Genomic DNA, 23,136 nt, shown 5'->3' with positions numbered 1-23,136 from the left:
ATATTTTAATCCAAAAAGATTCATATTTTTTTACGAACTAAATCCATCCGTTAAATATTAAACTATTTGATATTAATTACACAGTAAAAAACATTTTGTATTTGTGTTAAAATTTTCCTGTGTAGAAAGTCTTGTGTTAAATTTCTGACACAGTTGTATGTTGATTTAACATATCGTTGTTGTGTTACTTAACTTTTCTATGTTAAATTAATATTAACCCTTAAATGCCACCCGGGGTCCAGCGGACCCCAGACCCTTTACAATGATATATTTTCAAATATTCCCCCCAAAAATAAGAGCTCATGCTCTCATTGATGATAGTTGAGTGAATGACCTACCCGTTTGTACACTTAGCAGTACTCAGTTTACTTAATTTTTTATACTATGTTGAAATTGAAAATTTAACAATATAAGCATTTTATTCTCTTTTCTAAGCCTTGAACAACATTGAAAATAATTTTCATGCTGGGGTCTTTTAGACCCCATGTGTCATTTACGAGATTCTTGAGAGGTGTGGTATTTAAGGGTTAACCATTTTTAAGAGTTAAAATAACACAATTTATATATATGTAAGTGCATGAATTCTTGGTGATATATTTTATATGTTAAAGCTTTGTTTTCGTAAAATAAATTTTTTTTAGTTGCTTTTGCCAATGTGTTCAAAATGTTCTAAAACGTTGAAAAATTGCTATTTAAAAAAATGTCGGTATGTGTGTATGTATGTGTGTATGTGTGTATGTGCGTATGTGTGTATGTGTATGCCAAATTTACCGAAATTTCTATAACTCCAGAACTAATCAACCAAATCTTAACGAATTATATATGAAATAGGGGTAGAAAAAACTAAAGAATATATAGAATTAATAATAATTGCTAATAATCAAGGGGTTCTTTTTGCTTCGTCAAATTTTTTTACTCAAGAATTAGAAAAATAAAAAAAACGGTTTCCAGAAAATTGGTAACAAAAAACTATGCACTCTATAGTACTCCCCGGAAAATTCTACCCTTATTTCATATACAATTCGTTAAGATTTGGTTAATTAATTCTGGAGTTATAGAAATTTCGGTAAATTTGACACATACACACATCAGAGTTGAGAGACCTGTATGTAAGACCGTGATCTTAAGACATCACTTCCTCTATGAGGAAGCCAAGTGCAAATTACTAATTTTTTTTACTGTGTACGTATATGTGGAAATATAACATAAGTATATAAACTACGCTAATTCACTGTTATCCAAGTCTTCAATGTCAATAATCAAACATTATTCGAAATATAATTACAATTCAAAATATTTGCGTCCTTGTCGACGATGTACGATGTTAAGTTTAGCCTTATGGACTGTACTAAGCGAACCATCTTCTTCGATGGTAAATGAACAATACAGAGCTGTTCCAAAGTCCATTGTTTTAAATAACGGTGCATGATTTCGGTAACAAATGATACTTACTAATTTTCAAATTTATTTAAATCTTCAAAATGTTGTCTATCAAAATTTGTTGTCAAGTAATAAAAACGAACGGTATATAGATAACTACAGTTATATTTCTTACTAAGAAAGTAAAACTGTATAAGTATTAAAAAGTACTTGTTTTATCTTTAATACAATAAAATGTATAGTAGGGGAGCCCAGAGTGCTAAATGGGGATTTACTCGAGCGCCGTAGGAACCTATTGGATTTTGAAAATTAGATGGTAGAAAGAAAAAAAAAGTTATATAATGTACACCCTTTCACCGGTGGGGGAAACGTCTACAAATTTTCAAAAATGTAAAAAAAAATAGTCACATGAAAATACTCGAGCGCGTCAGATATTCAGAGGGGATGTTAAGTGAACTCGAAAGAAGCTCCCATTCAAAAGACTGACGATTCGGACATGACGCAAGCTCATGACGGCTTCTTGATAATGCAAAAAAAAATCGCTATTTTGAAATACTCGAGCGCGTCAGATTATTATACAGGTGATTCAGCTTGATGTTCTAGTCGTGCTGACCCATAATCTGACGATTATTTGGAGGGATTTTCTTAATCTGATAAATTAAAAAAAAATTGTTAAATTAAAAAAAATTTTTTTTTAAATTATTAAATGTGACAAATAAAATACATGGAAAATAGAATGCAAATAAAAAAATATATTTCTTTCAATTATAATATATGCAGAAAAAATAATAAAATGAAAAAAAAACTTTAAAAAAATTTTTTTTAATCTTCATCTTCATCCGGGGAATTATCGTCGTACTGCAAATCTGGTTCGATTTGTTCGTCAATTTCATCTTCAGCTTGCATATCTGTAACAAGAAATCGTTATAATACTTAATATTTTATTTATATCATGAAAAGCGTGTTATCAAAGTTTTGAAAAAAAAATATACCTGAATCTGGAGTATCTCCTAGAATATCAGGTGTTATGACTACATCGTCGTACGCTCTGTCGGTGTACCAGCACCCTGAGTTGTCGTGGAAGTAACATTGCAGGAACATACGATTCGGAACTCTCCCCAGAAACTTCCGGTGCATTATCGCATTCCGCTGCACTTTCCTGTTGCTCGAGATTTGGAAAAATATGAGGTATTTTAATCACTGTGAATAACTTATAGCACTGCGAGCTTCATTTAATGAATTTTCAGCCGAAAGTTCAACATTATCGTACGTTGTCTGTGATTTCCTGAGGACCGGTTTGCTCCGACGATACTCCAAAACCGTAAAGCATTTTTTTATTGTCACTGGCGTAAATTTCACAATTCTTCCAAGTTTATTTTGTCCACAAAATACACACTTTAGAGTATCATCACTCATCGTCGTATTAGATAATTACTAGCACAAATATTATAATATTTAAACAGACAAACAAACTAGAGCGTTGTACTGCCACGAACGCGTGTGATCAACTGTGATGGTGTCATGGCGACGGAAAGTAGTGTGGAGACGGTGCGAGAGAGTAAGAGATCGAGAAAAAGTGAAAGGGAAATAGAGGCGTGGAGTGGGGAATACATGCTTCACTACAGCTGCACGCACTAAACTTTTCTGACGATTTGTGCTGCTTCGGCTTGTGGAAATCGGCAGATTATATTTTTTCCGTTATTCTTGAATTATTTCCTTCAAAATAAAAAAAATTTGACCGCGCTCGAAAATGTCAAAGTGACGTTTTTTTTTTGCAAGTTCGTGACCCTCCCACTCCTTTACGTCACGCTCAAATCGTCAGATTATTGAAATGCACACTTTTCAGCATGTTATTAACCCACCTTACCTTAATCTGATGCGCTCAAGTATTTCTAACGATTGATTTTTTTTTACTATTCTGATCGACTGCCCTAGACGCGCGATCCTATATTAAGGGTTTATATATAGTGGAGGTACTCAACAGGGTGCAAGATATCCCCCTATATGTTAATCTGTCGCGCTCGAGTAAATCCTAAAATCCCCTCTTAGGCTCCTCTACTACGATATGATGAGATGAACACAGATTATTACAGCTGTGATCAACGAATATATTTTAATAGTATATTACATATAATTTATTTCTAACTATAGTTATAAATATATAAGTTATAGCCGATTACAGAAGTGTGAGAAAATAATGGATACATACGACTGTTTTTCTCGCTACCTACTTGTCACGAAATTTTTTGCTCTCGAATGTTTTATGCGATCGTCAATACTGAAGGGACGGAAACTTCAAATGAGGGTGCATATTTAATACACTCGCTTTGTCACAAGTTGATTCGCCTCTCTCGAGCATTATTATTTTCAGCATCCGCGAGAAATGCTTTTTGCTGAATACGAGGTGATATCGATTCATAAAGGAGAATCAGACGTCAGTCTCTAGACAACACTCGACATGGAAAGTCCAAAATATAACGGATACCAAGGTGTTTATTATCGTTGTAACTGTTATTGGGAAAATCTTAATATATAAGAATTTTCATTACCATGTGTACAACTAATAATAGTATTTGAAAGTTTTAAATTATTTTATTGCTTTTACTATAATAGTATTTCGGATTAAGTTATTGAATTATTGTAACAAAACATTAACTACATGTAACGTAAGATCTTTCTTGGGGGGGGGGAATTATTCATCATATTCTATTTTTTTATATCTATCACTAAATTTGCGTGATTACTAAAAAGTGAGGTGTTTTTAAATATTATTTTTCTCGCATTTTATTAAAAAATATTTTATATTTGCACATTAACTGTGGTTTTACTCGTGTGTGTTAGAAATTAATAAAAATAAACAATTTCATAAACTTCGGACTCACTAAGACTTCTACAGGTAGATTTCGAATGGGCAGTAAAACTGAATCGTTTGACTTTAAATTTAATTGGGCTCTGGCCTAAGGCTGTACCAAATTCTCGACAAAGATTAATGTGCAATTTTCGAGTGTTAGTGACTTTTCTGGGATTATTATTCTGTCTTGTTATTCCTACTATACATTCTTTGACAAGAATTTTTGGAGACATTATATTAATGGTAGATAATTTACAATACACCCTACCACTTTCAACTTGCTTGATAAGAATCGCAATTTTCTGGTGGAAAAAAGAAGGTAGACATTATTTATAATTATTTATATCTAAATTATAATTATGGACGCACATAATTTATATATTGTATTATAATTATAATGTACACACATATATAATATTTTAAAAGTCCATATCAATAATCTATAAAATAACTTGATTTTATTTATGTAAATGGAATCAATCATATATGTATATATTCTATTTCTACGTATATAAAAAACAAACTATATTAATGTATTTTCTGAACTTTTTAAATCATAACTTGCTGTGTGCGTTTCTTACATTAAAAATATCTATACGTTATTTATTTTTTAAAATAAAACAAACGTTTTTACACAATACAATTACATTAGTCATTATGTATATAAAAATATATTTAAAAAAATTACAAAAAAAATATATGCATATATGCCATTGTATATTAGGCAAGATATTAGATTATTATGTATATGGGGCATTCCACGCCAATTCGCAAGGGGTCAAACTTCGACCTTTTTATTTTTGATGACAAACAAACAAATCGCGGATGGATTGCCTAATTAAATTAGCTCAAGGCTACCCTTAATTAAAAATACCACTGTGTTTGCAATAAAATTATCTTTATTTTAATACATAGTTCACTTAAGAATAAAGATGAGTGTAAATTGGTAGTACCAACTCACCTGTTTATACCTGGCAACCCGGTAATAGAGAGCAGTAAATGGTAAGTAACCTAACTTTTCCTTTCTACTTATGCTTTGTACTTTCGATTGGTACTGAGAGAGAGAGAGAGAGAGAGAGAGAGAGAGAATTTTTTGAGAATATAAATGAGTTAAAATAAAAAAAAATTAATTAAATTATTTTTAATTAAGGGTAGCCTTGAGCTGATTTAATTAGGCAACACATCGGCGATTTGTTTGTTTATACATTATGTATGATTAAAAAATATCTTTTATTAGGAAAACAGAGGTGAAAGTCGATGTAGACTATACTGTCGGGATCTTAGACTATACTGCCTCACAAAAAAATCTATTAAAAATTCCCAAAAATTCTGCGAAACTTTGGACCAGTCTTAAAATTTTTCTAATACTCCCTAAAATATTCCCTATAAATTTCAAAAAAATAGAAAATGGGGTTTTCAAGATATTCAAAAATTTTTGTTTTTTTTACTCTATTAGTTTAAAATTATTATAATAAAAAATTGGAGTAATTTTTTTCTTAAACTATAATCTAAATAGCGTATTTTATGTTCAACGAATTTTTTTCTTAGACGTTGTCTAATAAGCGAAAAAATTCATTAAATATTTTGCAGTCCTCATTTTGCGCAAGCTCTTTCGGAAACGCTACATTTATTATAGAAACAATCTTACAGGGTCATGTTCCAAAACTCACTCTAGTTAACTAAAATGCTATAGTGTACATGACGTAAACTATAGATTTTAGTTACCCAGAGTGAGTTTTGGAACATGACCCAGGGGTATAATACTCGTAAAGACCTGTTAAAAAATGAGCAGCCATCAAAAATAAAAAGGTCGAAGTTTGCGAATTGGCGTGGAACGTGGAATGCCCTATATATATATATATATATATAAAACCGGTAGTATACATAGTCAGATCTTATTCAAGATCGTCTTAAGTTTTTATCTCTAGATGCTGAACGACTCGTTTCAATAACTACGGAATATCTAAAGATAAACTTAAGACGATTTTATATATAAGATCTGACTATGAATACCGGCCTATCAGTTATATAAATAATATGAGTGAGCTAATGAGCAATAAAAATCACATATTACAAATTTAATTATGTTTTTTACATAACAATAACTGTTTTTTTTTATTAAAAAACAAAAAAAAGATTCTTACTTTTCATTTATATTTAAATTTGTAATTGTTCCTTATTCCGATTCAATAATTATGTTAAGTGTTCTCGCAGATTATAATATTCACATTCTTTAAAGCTATGATACCAGTCGTGAATATGATCGCAGAAGATTGGATAAAGGTGAAAAGTACCCAAGACAGAAGTGTAATGATCAAAAGGGCACGTAGTGCACGCATAATTATTACATTCTCCTATTGCATAATGTCAACAGGTGCCTTTTATCTTATCGCACCTCCTCTCATTGGAATATCGATAAGAGACACAAACAACATTACTGATCCAGGCAGATTACTGCCTCTACAAACTTATTACATTTTCGATGTAACAAACAGTCCACAGTATGAACTGATGTATATTTGTCAATCTATTAATATTGTTACCAGCATGGTAACCTACAGTGGAATCGATAATTTTACCGGACTACTAGTTTTCCATGTATGTGGCCAATTAGAGATTCTCAATAACCGTTTATCAAGTTTCGATAAATGTGTTAATTCCCACGAGATAAAGAATTGTATATTAAAACACAAGCGTTTGCTTAGGTTTGATATTTATATATTAATATAATCCACATAAAATATGTAATCAGTACTCCATCTGTAAATATCTAATACGTGGACCACCTTTTATAGAGCTATTAACGTTATTGAAGATACATATAATGTAATCATTCTCTTTTTATACATATATTTTGGAATACTCTTCGCTTTTTATGGTTTCCGGATACCTACTGTAAGTATTTCAAATTTTTTTATATTTCTATAAGACTTATTTGAATTAATAAATTAATTCTTAACTAAAATAAGAAAATAACTGATAAATATATATATATATATATATATATATATATATATACTACGCATTTTCTATGTCCTATCTATAAGAAATTTCTATTTGTATAATTTTTTATTACAAACATCTGAATTAATATTAATATTTAAATCATCCTATATTTTCTCTTATTCTATAAATTTATTAGTTACTTGACGAAGAAACTGATATATCATACCCTCAAGTGGTATGTTTTACATTTACCGTAATCAATATATTCGGACATATGTGCTTACAGTGTGTTCTTGGGGAGATTTTGTCTGACCAGGTTAGTCGAATTTTTCTTTTTTTTTTGTTATAGGAGTCATGTAAATTTTCATATAATAAACATAATAAATATATGCAATATATGCTACATAATATAATTAATTTATGCAAGAAATATTTATTGTAATATAATACATGACATACCTATTAATTCTAATACTTGTCACGCACGTACAAAAAATTATTAATAATTTCTGTATATAATACATAACTAAATTGTTGATGACTTTGTTTAATCTCATTTGCTGAGCTATCATAAAAGTTTAACGTAAGTTTATGAAAGTAAAAATATAAATTAATCCTGAAATATAAAGTATTTATAGAATGGAAAAGTTATATACTATAAGTCTGACAAGTGCATTAATTGATTGAAATTAATAAGTAACATTTATTCAGTTTCTAGATAAAATGTGTAATAATATTTTCGACTAAAATACTTTAAATATTTTTAAGTGCAATAAAATATACTACGCGGCATACAGTAATAAATGGTACTCCATGAATCCAAAAGTAACCCACAACTTGCTACTTTTAATGATAAGAGGCTCCATACCGGTCTATCTGACTGCTGGAAAAATATTTCCTTTAACGATGGCTACATTTTGCAGTGTAAGATATTATAATGTTCAACAGTAATTTTTTCATTAAAACTTATTTGACACAAAAATTTTATAATATATTTTATACAACTATTTATATTATTTGATAAAATTTGAATCTTTTGTTTTGTTTTATTCTCTTGTTTACTACATTAAATTTTAATATTAATTATTCAGAAATATTTTTTTAACTATATAGTACTAAGAAATGTGTTTTTCAGTTAATGAAGACATCATTTGGATATATATCCGTTTTACATACAATGAGAAGCTAAGTACAAAGCTGAGAATAAAGTAAGTTAAATCTAAACTTTCTTTAATATCAAGCAATTTTTTTAAGAAAACAATAGTGTAAGATAGTTCTTATACTATTGTTTTCTTAAAAAATTGCTTAATAATATGCAAGTATTAATACCTGTTGGAATAAGCGACGCTTTTTACAGTTCAAGTCGTTCCCCTTACGGGCCGCCAAGCGGCACAGAGATTCAACAGCATGAGCGCTGTCTACACTTTTATGTCTGTAATTTGCTCTGCTAACTTAAAATATAATACAACACTGCACGTTTTTTAGACTAAGAAGATTTCGCCTGTGTTTTCTTTCGAGAAGATAACTTGTATAATTAACATAGTTTTTTCCAAATAAAAATGCTTCTGTATAATATGTCAAGATTATCTTAACTTTTATTTAACAGAACTACATATACATATTTTTTAATGACTAAGGTAGGAATTTCAAATAATACATAATCACTTTCAACTTCATATTGAAATATTTCTTGCACTCTAAGGAACAATTTAGTGAATCATATGTGACTCATAATGTATTTTCTAAAAATTTCTTTTAATTTCATCACACACACATTACCATTAGAAATACATAATAAAGTTTGAAACCGTAAAAATAATCAATTTCTTAATTTGTTTTAAGTTATTTTAATATAATAACTTGATCTTTACGTTTTATATTTATTTTGAAGAATTTACATTATAAGATCAAACAATAAAAATTTTGGCAAAATTATTTAAAAAAAATTAAGAGCGATGCATGATATGTTCTATATGCATGATCTATTACTATAAGCAACAGAGGATTAGAAGCATGCGAATATAACTGATGTACTTAACACATGCTGTTTTCTCGTCTGACATATCCACTTATTATTGTGCAATTTTTTATTTGAACATGTTTCAATGCTAGAAACTTGACGGAAATGTGAAACGATTATATAGTAGAGGCAGAATATTTAATATACTTTGTTGCAAGTTTTAATCGTTCGATACTTTCGAGAAGTAGTATTTCAAGCATGCGCAAAAAATGCTTTTTGCTGCACAACAGGTAACGTCGATTTATGAAAGTGAAACAAACGTCAGTCATTAGACAACATTGGACGTAGAAAGTTCAAAATATGACAGATACTGAGGTGCTTATAGTTTTAATCATTGTAACTATAATTGAAAAACATTTTAAGGAAAGTATTTTACTAGTAATATGTGTGCAAACAATGATAGCATTTATAATAATAATTTATGTCTTATTTTATTGACAAAAATTTTAGATTGCTTTTACCTGCACATTGTGTTTCTTATTAACATATATTATTATATAATTTATTGTAACAAGTTTAGCCATATCTTAATACAAAATTTGAAGTCAATGACTTTTATTATAAGTTATGTATTATTTCCTGAAGAATCTTAAAACTCGTATTAATCAACTGTAAAGGGTTCAATGATACTTTATTTTAAGTTACCTCACGTATTCTGTTAAGTTACTTTTTATATATTTAATCTTTAATCTAATTGTGTGTGTGTGTGTAATTATATTTTTGTGTATGTTTTGTATTGTGTAATCCTTTTAATAAACTTCAGACTTATCAAGATTTCTGCAGGTAGATTTTGAATGGGAGGTGAAACTAAATCGTTTCACTTTAGATTTGCTTGGACTTTGGCCCAAAAACATACAAAATCCTTGGCAGAAATTAATATACAATTTTCGAGTGTTGGTGACTTTTCTGGGAATAACGTTCTGTCTTGTTATTCCTTCTGTACATTCCCTGGCAAAAATTTTTGGAAACATTTTGCTCATGATAGATAATTTACAATTTACCTTACCACTCATAAGCTGTGTGATTAGAATTATGATTTTTTGGTGGAAAAAAGAAGGTAACCATCATTTTGGTTCTAATTACATATATATAAGTTACAAATATGCATAATAAATATATAAATAAATTGGATATTTAGGATTGTGTGAATATTATTAACTTATTTTTATTTACACAAAAAAATTTATATATATGTATATGTATGATTTCTAAAATAAAATAAAATACGATCTATACAAAAAACTTTTTTAAATAAAATTTAATTATGCTAGTTATTATTTTGCATATAAAAATATTACAGTTTATAGTTTACGTTGTATAAAATTAAATTATATTCATTTTATGCAAGTATATATGTGCATAAACACATATACACTTATATATATAGATAAATAAAATATTCAACATTTGCATAAATAATTAAGTTTATGTATGTGTAATAATATTTATGGATTAATATTAGGGTATTTCTACTAATTTATAATTATAATATTATTTCTTGAAACAAATACGCGTAACCAATAACATTATTGCAGATTCTCCATTTCTGTGCTTTTGTTGTTCAGGATTGAAATTAATATATTCTAATTTAACAATGCTGTAAAATATGCATAAAATTGTTTATTTTTTAAGCTATAGTACCGATTATAAATATGATCTCGAAGGATTGGATAAAGTCAATAAATGATGAAGAAAGATGTTTAATGATTCAAAGAGCGCAAACTGCACGCACAATTATTATTTGCTCTTACTGCATAATGGGAATGCAGTGCTCTTTTCTCGTCTTACCGCCTGCTTTTGGAATGTCAATAAGAATGACTTCTAACATTACTGATCCAGGGAGACCAATGCCTATAGAAAACTATATTTACGATACAACTAAAAGGCCGCAATACGAATTAATATTTATTAGTCAAGCTATCTATTTAGCTATCGCCCTAATGGTCTACACTGGAATAGATAATTTTCTGAGTCTCTTGATTTTTCATATATCCGGTCAGTTAGACATTCTCAAGAATCGTTTGACACGTTTGGATGAATACATGAATGATCACGAAATGCTAAGGTGCTGCATTATAAAGCATATCCGTTTGCTTAGGTTTGTTATTTATAAGGAAGTATACACAAATATTCATGCAAAATGCATGATTAAATAAACTATTCAAAATGTCTTATAGAGCTATTGATGTTATTGAAGATACATATAATATAATACTCCTCTCTTTATTTATATATTTTGCAATATTATTCGCTTTCTACGCATTTCGGATAATTACCGTAAGTGTCCAAATGCTTAAAAATTGAAATTTGTTTGTTAAATAATTTTTAAGATTAAAAAATGACTAATACGTGTAATATCTAAATCATCGTTATATTTAAAAAATTTTTATTATAAAAATATTTAAAATAATATTAATTGTACAAAATATTATACTTTATACAAAATATACTATAAAAAAAAAAAAAAAAATTACACATATAATATAAATTAATTAGCTATTCGACGAAGGAAATGATTTATCAGTCTCTCGCTTGGTATTTTTTGTATTGACAATTTTTAATTTATTTGGACATATGTGTCTATATTGCGTTCTTGGCGATATTTTGATGGCCCAGGTTAGTCACAAAAATAATATAAATTAAACATCGCATAATTAATTGTATAAACTACCATGTGATAATGACGAACTTTTATTTAGTTATGGGACAATTTGTACAATAATTTATAACTAAAAATGTTTTTGATATTTTCAAGTGCAATAAAATATATTATGCTGCATACAGTAATAAATGGTACACCATGGATCCACAAATCACAGAAAATTTGTTGATCTTAATGACAAGAAGCTCTAAACCAATTTATCTCACCGCTGGAAAAATATATCCTGTTACAATGGCTACATTTTGCAGTGTAAGATAATTTCATGTTAAATTATAAGTATCATATTAAAACCTCGTTTGGCATTACTAAACTTTTATTAAAGTTTATTGTGCAATCCGTATTAGGTTTTAATATATAAAATTTAAATTTTTTATTTCATGTATTTATAATCTTAACCTCACAGTTATTTATCTATTAAGTTTACATTGTCAAATAACTATATTATTATCAAAAATATATATTTCAGTTAGTAAAAACATCAGTTGGTTATATATCCGTTTTATACACAATGAGAAGATGATAGAAAAAGTGAAAAAAATGTAAACATTTTTTCTATATTACGCAATCATTTTTATAGAAAACTATAGTTCAACTATGCTACAACTATTAATACGTCATTTACAAATCAATATATTTTAATGCATTAATTGAGTGGAAAAAACTGAGAATTTTCTTAGTAGTAGTACAAATATAGAATTTAAATAAAAAAACTTAAGAAAATCGTTATTTAGACGTACCTACTTTTTCGTGAATTTTTGGCCATTAGCCATTTATTTAATAACAATTATATTAAAGATACTCAAAAATCAAACAATACAATTTTTGCAAATTTATTGTAAAAAATTAACACCATTAGAACAATGCATGATAAGCTCTAATACAGTCCACTTCTATAAGCAATAGTTATAAGCAGCAGAAAATTATAAAAGCCTGGAAATACAACTGGTGCACTTATGTACGTTTTTTCATCAAACATATCCATTTGTTATCGTGCAATTTTTTATACGCACATGTTTTGATGCTAGAAACTTGATGAAAATTCGTAACGAAGGTAGAGGCAGAATATTTAAAATACTTTATTACAAGTTGATCGTTCGATACTTTCGAAAAGTGGTATAAGCATGCGCAAGAAATGCTCTTCGCGGCATAGGAGGTAACGTCGATTCATGAAAGAGGGAGAGACGCCAGTCTTTAGATAGCATTGAACATGGAAAGTTCGAAATATGACGGATATCAAGGTGCTCATGGTTTTGATTATTGTAATTGTATGTGAAAGAACATTAATAAATATCATTTATAATAATGATAATAATCTATATGTTATTTTGCTCACCATCAACAAAAAGTTTAGATTATCGCATTGTGCAGTGAATTATGTTTCTTATGATCATATCGAACTATTGTAACAACAGTTATATCTAACTACACCAACTTGAAATCAATCAGTTTTGTTTAATAATTATCTATTATTTCTAGAATAATCCTTAACCTGAACTAAATTGAAGTTTTTAAAGATATTTTATTTTAAATTATTACACACAGTCCGTTTACTCTAATTAAGAATGTATTTCAATATACGTTATAAGAATTGTATAATCCTTCTATATTATGAGCTTTGTATTTATCAAGGTTTTCGCAGGTAGATTTCGAATGGGCAATGAAACTAAACCGTTTTACTTTAAACTTGATCGGACTTTGGCCTAAAGTCGCACGAAATCCTCGGCAAAAATTAATGTGCAATTTTCGAGTGCTGGTTACTTTGTTGGGATTAATCAGCCTTCTTATTCCCTCTATACATTCCTTGATAAAAATTTTCGGAAACAGTTTGCTAATGTTAGATAATTTACAAATTACTTTACCAGCTATAAGCTGCACGATTAGAATCATGATTTTTTGGTGGAAAAAAGAAGGTAGAGATCATTTGATCGTATTTATAAGCTATAAAAGTATGATAGATAACTTATACATAAGTTGAGTCTTTAAATTAATATTAATAATTTTAAATACATATCGCATAATTCACTTACTTAAATGAAATTAAATCATATATAAATACATCTTTTTTCTATATAGACAGTAGAACATGTACTTATTAAATAATTCATGAGTTATTTTTATTTCAAGTGTTTCTTATATTTCAAAAATTATGTACATATACATGTACATATACATCTATGCATGATTTTGTTAAATTAAATACATACAACATTTAATTAAAATATTTTTCACAAAATTTGATTTCGCTAATTATGATGTATATAAAAATATTATAACAAATTATAATAAATTTACCTTTATATAAATAATATAGTTTGTGCGATATATTTATGTGCATTTAGATTCGTAAATTACGGAATTAATATTTTTACTGATTTATAATTATATAATATATTCTTTTTTAATTACGGGAACAGTGACATTGTTTCGAATTCTTGTTGAATTTTTTTATGTGCCTCTTATACTGTTTAGGATTGAACTTAACATATTTTAATTCAGCGACGCTGTAAATTGTTTACTTTTAAGCTGTTATACCGATTATGAATATGATCGCAAAGGATTGGATAAAGTTGAAAAGTGATCAAGAGAGAAGCTTGATGATTCGAAGAGCACAGACTGCACGTATAATTACTACTTGCTCCTATTGTGTAATGGGTTTAGCGTGCTTTTTTGTCGGAGTACTGCCTGCTTTTGGAATATTAATGAGACTGACTCCCAACATTACCGATCCAGGAAGGCCACTGCCTTTACAAACTCATTATATTTACGATATAACAAAAAGGCCACAATATGAATTGACGTTTATTAATCAAGCAATCTATATACCTATTGCCATGATGGCCTGTACTGCAATAGACAATTTTCTGAGTCTCCTGGTTTTTCATATATGCGGTCAGTTAGACATTCTCAAAAATCACTTGGAATATTTAGATAACAACATAAATTGCCACGAAGTTCTGAAATGCTGCGTAGTAAAGCATATCCGATTGCTTAGGTTTGTTTTCTATAAGACATAAGTAAATAAAATCCATATGAAATATATATATATATATATATATATATGTGATAGAATATATTTAATACATGAAATATCTTTTATATAGAGCTATTGATGTTATTGAAGATACATATAACACAATGCTTCTCTGCTTATTTGTATATTTTACGGTAACCTTTGCTTTCTACGGATTTCGGATGATTAGCGTAAGTATTTTGAAACTCAAAGTTTGGATAAGAAATCGTTTAAAAAAATTGACATGAATTAATAAATACATTAGTATTAAATACATTTTGATACAATATTATTATATTCACATGGCATATTATTATAAAATTTCAAATTAGTGTTAATAAAAATAACTATGTCTTTTAATTTATTTCATAAATTAATTAGCTATTCGACGAAGGAAACGATATGTCCTTCGCTCACATGGTATATTTTGTTTCTGTCGTTTTTAACATATTTGCAAATATGTGTTTATATTGCGCTCTCGGTGAAATTTTGATGTCCCAAGTTAGTTGTATATATATTCTTTTTATGTGCAAATTAAATGTTGTATAATTAACTCTATAGTCTATAGACTATTACCTGGTAGTGACCAATTTCTATTCAGATGTGTAACAATGTATATAATAATTGACATCTAAAAGTGCTTTTGGTATTTTCAAGTGCAATGAAATATATTATGCGGCATTTAATAATAAATGGTACACCCTAAATCCAAAAATTGCAGAAGATTTGTTGTTCTTGATGACAAGAGGTTCTAAACCAATCTATCTAACTGTTGGAAAAATTTCTCCTGTTACAATGGCCACTTTTTGTAGTGTAAGATATTTTAATGTTTGACTATTGCATTAAAATATTGTTTTGTGTAACTGCAAATCTGTTAAAAATCATTGTACAATGTACTACATTTTAATATATATAATTCAAATCTCTTATTTAATCTGTACATGTATAACCTTAAATTTTGCAATTACATACCTAAAAGCTCATGCTATTAATTTAATACTGTTAATTTACTCTGTAACCATTAAAAAATATGTATTTTAGTTCGTAAAAACGTCCGTTGGTTATATATCCGTTTTGCATACAACAAAAAGTTGATTTAAAAAGTGAAAAGAATGTGGTTTCTGTTCCAAAATATCATGCAACTTTTCATAGAATTATACTTTGGCTTAAGAAGTATGCCTGTATTAATGTTATTTGCAAATAAATAAACTTTATTGCATTATTTGAGTAGAGAATTTTATTAAGTAATAATAAAACTTGCAAACTTAACTAAAATTAAATAAATCGTATTCTATAGATATATATTCTGATCATAATAAACATCTTGCATACATAAAAATTTGGTTCATAATTTTAAAAATATCTCGTATGCAATTTATCAGATTTTTACATGCTTGTGATTATGTGTGTCTTATTTTTGAGTATTGTTTGTAGTCGTGAATCTCGCAAGCGTATCTATACTTAAGTCGATGAAAAAATACTTATGGCAATCACTATTATTATGAAACTAGACACTACAGACGCGCGCTTCGCGCGCGCTATTTAGCTTTAACATTATGCTATTACTATTACACTATTAACCTTTGATACACATAACTGTCAAAATATACAATGACAGCTGCAAATGAAGTAAGCGCAGCAAGAGAACCAATCGGCATCGCGGAAAAGTGACAACAATACCTACGGCATGCTCTTTTTAGAAGAGGATTTGTTTCACTTATAATCACATTTTTCATATCCATGATGACATTTATTTCATTCGGTTTTATTTCATTTGATGAAATTTAACATGTGAAACCAGCTACTTATGTATATAGTCAATTATTATAAAATGACACGTAAAATTATAAAATGACTCACGTAAAAAATATAAACTATATCACCTTTAAGGAGTGATTTTAGCAAAATTTAGGTTTAATGAATAAATTATGTGTGCGCGCGTGTATGTGTGTGTCAGCATATACAATTCTTTGAGATTCAGTCAATTATTTCCAGAAAAATTGGAAAAATTTCATAACCGGTTTCCAAAAACCGGTCTTAATCGCTCGCGACAGTCACGAATTGAAGTGACTGGTTAATTCCCGAAAAATTTGAAAAATTTTTGATACCGGCTTCCAAAAAGATTGGTAACAAAAAATTATACACTTTATAGCACTCCCCGGAAAATTTTACCCCTGTTTCATATATAATTCTTTTAAATTTGGTCAATTATTTCCCGAAAAATTAGAAGAATTAGAAAAATCGGTTTCCAGAAAATCGGTAGCAAAAAAATGGCCACGACATTTTCATCCCCGGGAAATTCTACCCCTGTTTCATATACTTTTGGTAAAAATTTGGTCCACTAACGAATGAGTAGTTCGCGTACATACAGACAGACAGACAGACAGACAGACAGACGGACGGTACTTATATATATAGATATCATTACTATAATGTTTAAATTCACTGTCGGCAGACAGATTATAGGAATTGCATCGTACAGAGACATTTCCGTTTAATATGATACTGCAGGTATCGAATTAATTCTCTTTCAATTTGTGGACCCAAATCTTCCCTAAATAGCAATTGTATCGTAATAAAATCGATTTTGCGTGCGTGGGAATATGGCAGTACATATACGTGTCATCACACCCACGCTTATTCACTCGTTGTTATCGAAGTTACGTCAGCGGCTACTTGGACAAACAAAAAAACAAGAAATGTTTTTAACTTTTTCGTTATACTACGCTGACTACGATCAATTTCTACAAATGGGTATGTAAGTACTTTAGTTATGGGACAATTTGTTCAATAATTTATGTTATAATGCTTCTAATATTTTCAAGTGTAATAAAATATATTATGCTACATACAGTAATAAATGGTACACTATGGATCCAAAAATCACAGAAGATTTGTTGATCTTAATGACTAGAAGCTCTAATCCAATTTATCTCACCGCCGGAAAAAAATCTCCTGTCACAATGGCTACATTTTGCAGTGTAAGATAATTTCATGTTAAATTATAAGTATCATATTATAACCTCGTTTGGCATTACTAAAATTTTATTAAAGTTTATTGTGTAATCCGTATTATGTTTTAATACATAAAATTTAAATTTTTTATTTTACGTATTTATAATCTTAAACTTCACAGTTATTTATCTATTAAGCTTATATTGTTAAATAACTATATTATTATCAAAATATATATTTCAGTTAGTAAAAACATTAGTTGGTTATATATCCGTTTTATACACAATGAGAAGATGATAGAAAAAGTGAGAGAAATGTAAATTTTCTTTCTATATTATGCAATCATTTTTATAAAAAACTATAATTCAATTATGCTACAACTATTAATACGTCATTTACAAATCAAAATATTTTAAAGCATTAATTGAGTGGAAAAAACTGAGAATTTTCTTAGTAGTAGTACAAATATAAAATTTAAATTAAAAATTTAAAAAAATCGTTATTTATATATACGTACCTGTTTTTTTCGTGAATTTTTGGTCAGGCTAGCCATTAATTTAACTTAACCATTTATTTTATATAATGTATTATTAAACCTGGATAACTTGATTTAAGGATTTAAAATATTTTAAAAATTATTTATTTAATAACAATTATATTAAAGATACTCACAAAAACAAACAATACAATTTTTACAAATTTATTGTAAAAAATTAACACCATTAGAACAATGCACGATAAGCTCTATACAAACCAATCCTATAAGCAATATATAAGCAGCAGAAAATTATAGAAGCCTGGAAATATAACTGGTGTACTTATGTACGTTTTTTCAGATCCACTTGTAATTGTGCAATTTTTTATTCGCGCATGTTTCGATGCTAGAAACTTGAGGGAAATTCGAAACGACGGTAGAGGCAGAATATTTAAAACACTTTATTACAAGTTGATCGTTCGATACTTTCGAAAAGTGGTATAAGCATGCGCAAGAAATGCTCTTCGCGGCATAGGAGGTAACGTCGATTCATGAAAGAAGGAGAAACGCCAGTCCTTAGATAGCATTGAACATGGAAAGTTCGAAATATGACGGATATCAAGGTGCTCATGGTTTTGATTATTGTAATTGTATGTGAAAGAACATTAACGACGTATTTTATTTTGCAATTGTATGCAAGCAGTGGTATCATTTATAATAATGATAATAATCTATATCTTATTTTGCTCACCGTTAACAAAAAGTCTGGATTATCGCCTTGTGCAGTGAATTATGTTCCTTATATGATCATATCGAACTATTGTAATAACGTTAGTAATATCCTTGAAATCAATCAGATTTGTATAATAATAATTTATTATTTCTAGAATAATCTTTATACTTGCATGACTAACCTGAACTAAATTGAAGTTTTTAAAGATATTTTATTTTAAATTATTACGCAGTCCGTTTAGTCTAATTATGTGTGAATGTGTATTTCAGTACGTTATAAGAATTGTATAATCCTTCTATATTATGAGCTTTGTATTTACCAAGGTTTCCGCAGGTAGATTTCGAATGGGCAGTGAAACTAAACCGTTTTACTTTAAACTTGATCGGACTTTGGCCTAAGGTCGCACGAAATCCTCGGCAAAAATTAATGTGCAATTTTCGAGTGCTGGTTACTTTGTTGGGATTAATCAGTCTTCTTATTCCCTCTATACATTCCTTGATAAAAATTTTCGGAAACAGTTTGCTAATGTTAGATAATTTACAAATTACTTTACCAGCTATAAGCTGCACGATTAGAATCATGATTTTTTGGTGGAAAAAAGAAGGTAGAGATCATTTGATCGTATTTATAAGCTATAAAAGTATGATAAATAACTTATACATTAACATAAGTTGAGAGTCTTTAAATTAATATTAATAATTTTAAATAAATATCGCATAATTCACTTACTTAAAAGAAATTAAATCATATATAAATACATCTTTTTTCTATATAGACAGTAGAACATGTACTTATTAAATAATTCATGAATTATTTTTATTTTAAGTGTTTTTTATATTTCAAAAATTATGTACATACATGTATGCCTGGATTTTTTTAATTAAAAATATACATTTAATTAAAATATTTTTACAAAATTTGATATTTCACTAATTATATTGTATATAAGAATATTATAACAAATTATAATAAATTTACCTTTAATAAATAATAGCGTTTGTACGATATTTATGTGCATTAAGATTCGTTAATTACAGAATTAATACAATATTTTTACTGATTTATAAGTGTATAATATATTCTTTTTTAATTACGAGAATGGTGACATTGTTTCGAATTCTTGTTGAATTTTTTACTGTGCCTTTTACTGTTTAGCATTGAATTTAACATATTTTAATTCAGCAACGCTGTAAATTGTTTACTTTTAAGCTGTTATACCGATTATGAATATGATCGCAAAGGATTGGATAAAGTTAAAAAGTGATCAAGAAAGAAACTTGATGATTCGAAGAGCACAGACTGGACGTATAATTATTACTTGCTGCTATTGTGTAATGGGTATAGCGTGCTTCTTTGTCGCAGTACTGCCTGCTTTTGGAATATTAATGAGACTGACTCCCAACATTACTGATCCAGGAAGGCCACTGCCTTTACAAACTCATTATATTTACGATATAACAAAAAGGCCGCAATACGAATTGACGTTTATTAATCAAGCCATCTACATAGCTATCTCCATGATGGCCTATACTGCAATAGACAATTTTCTGAGTCTCCTGGTTTTTCATGTATGCGGTCAGTTAGACATTCTCAAAAATCACTTGGAATATTTAGATAAAAACATAAATTACCACGAAGTTTTAAAATGCTGTATAGTAAAGCATATTCGTTTGCTTAGGTTTGTTTTCTATAAGACATAAGTAAATAAAATCCATATGAAATATATTTATATATATATATATATATATATATATATATATATATATATGTGATAGAATATATTTAATACATGAAATATCTTTTATAGAGCTATTGATGTTATTGAAGATACATATAACACAATACTTCTCTGCTTATTTGTATATTTTACGGTAACCTTTGCTTTCTACGGATTTCGGATAATTACCGTAAGTATTTTGATACTCAAAGTTTGGATAAAAAATCGTTTAAAAAAAATTGACATGAATTAATAAATACATTAATATTAAATACGTTCTGACACAAAATTATTATATTTACATGGCATATTATTATAAAATTCCAAATTAATGTTAATAAAAATAACTATGTTTTTTCATTTATTTCATAAATTAATTAGCTATTCGACGAAGGAAACGATACGTCTTTCGCTCACATGGTATATTTTGTTTCTATTATTTTTAATATATTTGCAAGTATGGGTTTATATTGCGCTCTCGGTGAAATTTTGATGTCCCAGGTTAGTTGTATAAATATTTTTTTATGTGCAAATTAAATGTTGTATAATTAACTCTATAGTCTATAGACTATTACATGGTAGTGACCAATTTCTATTCAGATGTGTAACAATGTATATAATAATTGACATCTAAAAGTGCTTTTGGTATTTTCAAGTGCAATGAAATATATTATGCGGCATTTAATAATAAATGGTACACCCTAAATCCAAAAATTGCAGAAGATTTGTTGTTCTTGATGACAAGAGGTTCTAAACCAATCTATCTGACTGTTGGAAAAATTTCTCCTGTTACAATGGCTACTTTTTGTAGTGTAAGATATTTTAATGTTTGACTATTGCATTAAAATATTGTTTCGTGTGACTGCAAATCTGTTAAAAATCATTGTACAATGTACTACATTTTAATATATATAATTCAAGTCTCTTATATAATCTGTACATGTATAACCATAAATTTTGCAATTACATACCTAAAAGCTCATGCTATTAATTTAATACTGTTAATTTACTCTGTAACCATTAAAAAATATGTCTTTTAGTTCGTAAAAACGTCCGTTGGTTATATATCCGTTTTGCATACAACAAAAAGTTGATTTAAAAAGTGAGAAGAATGTGGTTTCTGTTCCAAAATATCATGCAACTTTTCATAGAATTATACTTTGGCTTAAGAAGTATGCCTGTATTAATGTTATTTGCAAATAAATAAACTTTATTGCATTATTTGAGTAGAGAATTTGATTAAGTAATAATAAAACTTGCAAACTTAACTAAAATTAAATAAATCGTATTCTATAGATATCTATTCTGATCATAATAAACATCCTGCATGCATAAAAATTTGGTTCACAATTTTAAAAATATCTCGTATACAATTTATCAGATTTTTACCTGCTTGTGATTATGTGTGTTTTATTTTTTAGTATTGTTTGTAGTCGTGAATGCACTCGCGAGCGTATCTATACTTAAGTCGATGGAAAAATACTTATGGCAATCACTATTATTATGAGATATCATTATTATGATGTTTAAATTCACTGTCGGCAGACAGATTATAAGAATTGCATCGTACAGAGACGTTTCCGTTTAATATGATACTGAAAGTATCAAATTAATTCTCTTTCAATTTGTGGACCCAAATCTTCCCTAAATAGCAATTGTATATGCATCGTAATAAAATCGATTTTGCGTGCCTGGAAATATGGCAGTACATATACGTGTCATCACACCCACGCGCTTATTCACTCGTTGTTATCGAAGTTACGTCAGCAGCTACTTGGGCAGACAAAAAAAACGAGAAATGTTTTTAACTCTTTCGTAACTACTAACTACGCTGACTACGATCAATTTTTACAGAAGGATGTAAGTACTTTAGTTATGGAACAATTTGTTTAATAATTTATAACTAAAAGTGCTTCTGATTTTTTCAAGCGTAATAAAATATATTATGCTACATACAGTAATAAATGGTACACCATGGATCCAAAAATCACAAAAAATTTGTTGATGTTAAGCAAAAAGCTCTACACCAATTTATCTCACCGTTGGAAAAATATCTCCTTTTACAATGATCACTATTTGTAGTGTAAGATAATTTTGTGTTTAATTATAAATATCATATTAAAACTTCGTTTGAGGCATTACTAAACTTTTATTAAAATTTATTGTGCAATCTACATTATGTTTTAATATCTAAAATTTAAATTGTATATTCTATGTATTCAAAATCTTGAACTTCACAGTTATTTATCTATTAAGTTTATATTGTTAAATAACCATATTTTTATCAAAATATATATTTTAATTAATAAAAACATCAGTTGGTTATATATCCGTTTTGCACACAACGAGAAGATGATAGAAAAAGTGAGGGAAATGTAAATTTTTTC

At 28.2% G+C, this 23,136-nt stretch overlaps 5 protein-coding genes across 9 annotated transcripts; 4 read left to right on the top strand and 1 right to left on the bottom strand.

The window, feature by feature from the left end:
• Positions 1 to 13: 13 nt before the first annotated feature.
• Positions 14 to 3,439, bottom strand: LOC143896590 (uncharacterized). The gene is made up of 3 exons (XM_077404545.1): positions 2,651 to 3,439; positions 2,373 to 2,539; positions 14 to 2,288 (listed from the first exon to the last, which is right to left on the bottom strand). Exons 1-3 carry the CDS (start codon positions 2,794 to 2,796, stop codon positions 2,203 to 2,205), a joined length of 399 nt encoding a protein of 132 aa, XP_077260671.1. The 5' UTR covers positions 2,797 to 3,439; the 3' UTR covers positions 14 to 2,202.
• A 255-nt stretch (positions 3,440 to 3,694) lies between these two features.
• Positions 3,695 to 8,752, top strand: LOC143896505 (odorant receptor 10-like). 2 transcript variants are annotated; one of them, XM_077404411.1, is made up of 8 exons: positions 3,695 to 3,869; positions 4,281 to 4,550; positions 6,471 to 6,936; positions 7,027 to 7,126; positions 7,374 to 7,493; positions 7,946 to 8,101; positions 8,313 to 8,385; positions 8,535 to 8,752. In XM_077404411.1, exons 1-7 carry the CDS (start codon positions 3,839 to 3,841, stop codon positions 8,364 to 8,366), a joined length of 1,197 nt encoding a protein of 398 aa, XP_077260537.1. In that variant the 5' UTR covers positions 3,695 to 3,838; the 3' UTR covers positions 8,367 to 8,385; positions 8,535 to 8,752. The 2 variants fall into 2 exon arrangements, with proteins under 2 accessions (XP_077260537.1, XP_077260539.1); XM_077404413.1 differs by having other exon boundaries at positions 3,731 to 3,869; positions 4,277 to 4,550.
• Positions 8,753 to 8,871: 119 nt separating this feature from the next.
• On the top strand, positions 8,872 to 12,561 carry LOC143896553 (odorant receptor 10-like). Its single transcript, XM_077404497.1, has 6 exons — positions 8,872 to 10,254; positions 10,830 to 11,295; positions 11,375 to 11,474; positions 11,694 to 11,813; positions 11,953 to 12,108; positions 12,326 to 12,561. The coding sequence occupies exons 1-6, from the start codon at positions 10,176 to 10,178 to the stop codon at positions 12,377 to 12,379; spliced, it is 975 nt and encodes a 324-aa protein (XP_077260623.1). The 5' UTR covers positions 8,872 to 10,175; the 3' UTR covers positions 12,380 to 12,561.
• A 342-nt stretch (positions 12,562 to 12,903) lies between these two features.
• Positions 12,904 to 16,577, top strand: LOC143896529 (odorant receptor 13a-like). 2 transcript variants are annotated; one of them, XM_077404440.1, is made up of 7 exons: positions 12,907 to 13,097; positions 13,503 to 13,769; positions 14,383 to 14,851; positions 14,961 to 15,060; positions 15,251 to 15,370; positions 15,527 to 15,682; positions 15,911 to 16,577. In XM_077404440.1, exons 1-7 carry the CDS (start codon positions 13,067 to 13,069, stop codon positions 15,962 to 15,964), a joined length of 1,197 nt encoding a protein of 398 aa, XP_077260566.1. In that variant the 5' UTR covers positions 12,907 to 13,066; the 3' UTR covers positions 15,965 to 16,577. The 2 variants fall into 2 exon arrangements, with proteins under 2 accessions (XP_077260576.1, XP_077260566.1); XM_077404450.1 differs by lacking the exon at positions 15,251 to 15,370 and having other exon boundaries at positions 12,904 to 13,097.
• A 77-nt stretch (positions 16,578 to 16,654) lies between these two features.
• On the top strand, positions 16,655 to 22,878 carry LOC143896515 (odorant receptor 13a-like). Of its 3 annotated transcripts, XM_077404428.1 has the most exons (9): positions 16,655 to 17,850; positions 18,661 to 18,922; positions 19,370 to 19,636; positions 20,242 to 20,370; positions 20,449 to 20,710; positions 20,840 to 20,939; positions 21,131 to 21,250; positions 21,406 to 21,561; positions 21,790 to 22,878. In XM_077404428.1, exons 2-9 carry the CDS (start codon positions 18,892 to 18,894, stop codon positions 21,841 to 21,843), a joined length of 1,119 nt encoding a protein of 372 aa, XP_077260554.1. In that variant the 5' UTR covers positions 16,655 to 17,850; positions 18,661 to 18,891; the 3' UTR covers positions 21,844 to 22,878. The 3 variants fall into 3 exon arrangements, with proteins under 3 accessions (XP_077260554.1, XP_077260543.1, XP_077260547.1); XM_077404417.1 differs by having other exon boundaries at positions 16,711 to 17,850; positions 20,242 to 20,710; XM_077404421.1 differs by having other exon boundaries at positions 16,711 to 17,850; positions 19,366 to 19,636; positions 20,242 to 20,710.
• Positions 22,879 to 23,136: the final 258 nt, after the last annotated feature.

This window comes from Temnothorax americanus, unplaced genomic scaffold (assembly GCF_048541705.1).
Source record: "Temnothorax americanus isolate GAGA-0224 unplaced genomic scaffold, ASM4854170v1 Scaffold1, whole genome shotgun sequence".
In the NCBI taxonomy this organism is placed as follows: domain Eukaryota; kingdom Metazoa; phylum Arthropoda; class Insecta; order Hymenoptera; family Formicidae; genus Temnothorax; species Temnothorax americanus.
Note: the sequence above shows the minus strand (reverse complement) of the source record. Positions and strands in the feature narration are given on the sequence as shown.

Bases quoted from the DNA above. Each gene is read 5' to 3' on its own strand.
- LOC143896590 (XM_077404545.1), bottom strand. From the start codon at position 2,796: ATGAGTGATGATACTCTAAAGTGTGTATTTTGTGGACAAAATAAACTT. The intron at 2,540-2,650 runs GTACGATAATGT...CTCGAGCAACAG, and splicing joins CTCAGGAAATCACAGACAAC to GAAAGTGCAGCGGAATGCGA. The intron at 2,289-2,372 runs GTATATTTTTTT...TTCTTGTTACAG, and splicing joins AGGAGATACTCCAGATTCAG to ATATGCAAGCTGAAGATGAA.
- LOC143896505 (XM_077404411.1), top strand. From the start codon at position 3,839: ATGGAAAGTCCAAAATATAACGGATACCAAG. The intron at 4,551-6,470 runs GTAGACATTATT...CATTCTTTAAAG, and splicing joins TTTCTGGTGGAAAAAAGAAG to CTATGATACCAGTCGTGAAT. The intron at 8,102-8,312 runs GTAAGATATTAT...TGTGTTTTTCAG, and splicing joins CGATGGCTACATTTTGCAGT to TTAATGAAGACATCATTTGG.
- LOC143896553 (XM_077404497.1), top strand. From the start codon at position 10,176: ATGATAGATAATTTACAATTTACCTTACCACTCATAAGCTGTGTGATT. The intron at 10,255-10,829 runs GTAACCATCATT...TTATTTTTTAAG, and splicing joins TTTTTGGTGGAAAAAAGAAG to CTATAGTACCGATTATAAAT. The intron at 11,475-11,693 runs GTAAGTGTCCAA...TAAATTAATTAG, and splicing joins ACGCATTTCGGATAATTACC to CTATTCGACGAAGGAAATGA.
- LOC143896529 (XM_077404440.1), top strand. From the start codon at position 13,067: ATGGAAAGTTCGAAATATGACGGATATCAAG. The intron at 13,770-14,382 runs GTAGAGATCATT...TTTACTTTTAAG, and splicing joins TTTTTGGTGGAAAAAAGAAG to CTGTTATACCGATTATGAAT. The intron at 15,371-15,526 runs GTTAGTTGTATA...GGTATTTTCAAG, and splicing joins GTGAAATTTTGATGTCCCAA to TGCAATGAAATATATTATGC.
- LOC143896515 (XM_077404417.1), top strand. From the start codon at position 18,892: ATGGAAAGTTCGAAATATGACGGATATCAAG. The intron at 18,923-19,369 runs GTGCTCATGGTT...TTCCGCAGGTAG, and splicing joins GAAATATGACGGATATCAAG to ATTTCGAATGGGCAGTGAAA. The intron at 20,711-20,839 runs GTTTGTTTTCTA...TATCTTTTATAG, and splicing joins AAGCATATTCGTTTGCTTAG to AGCTATTGATGTTATTGAAG.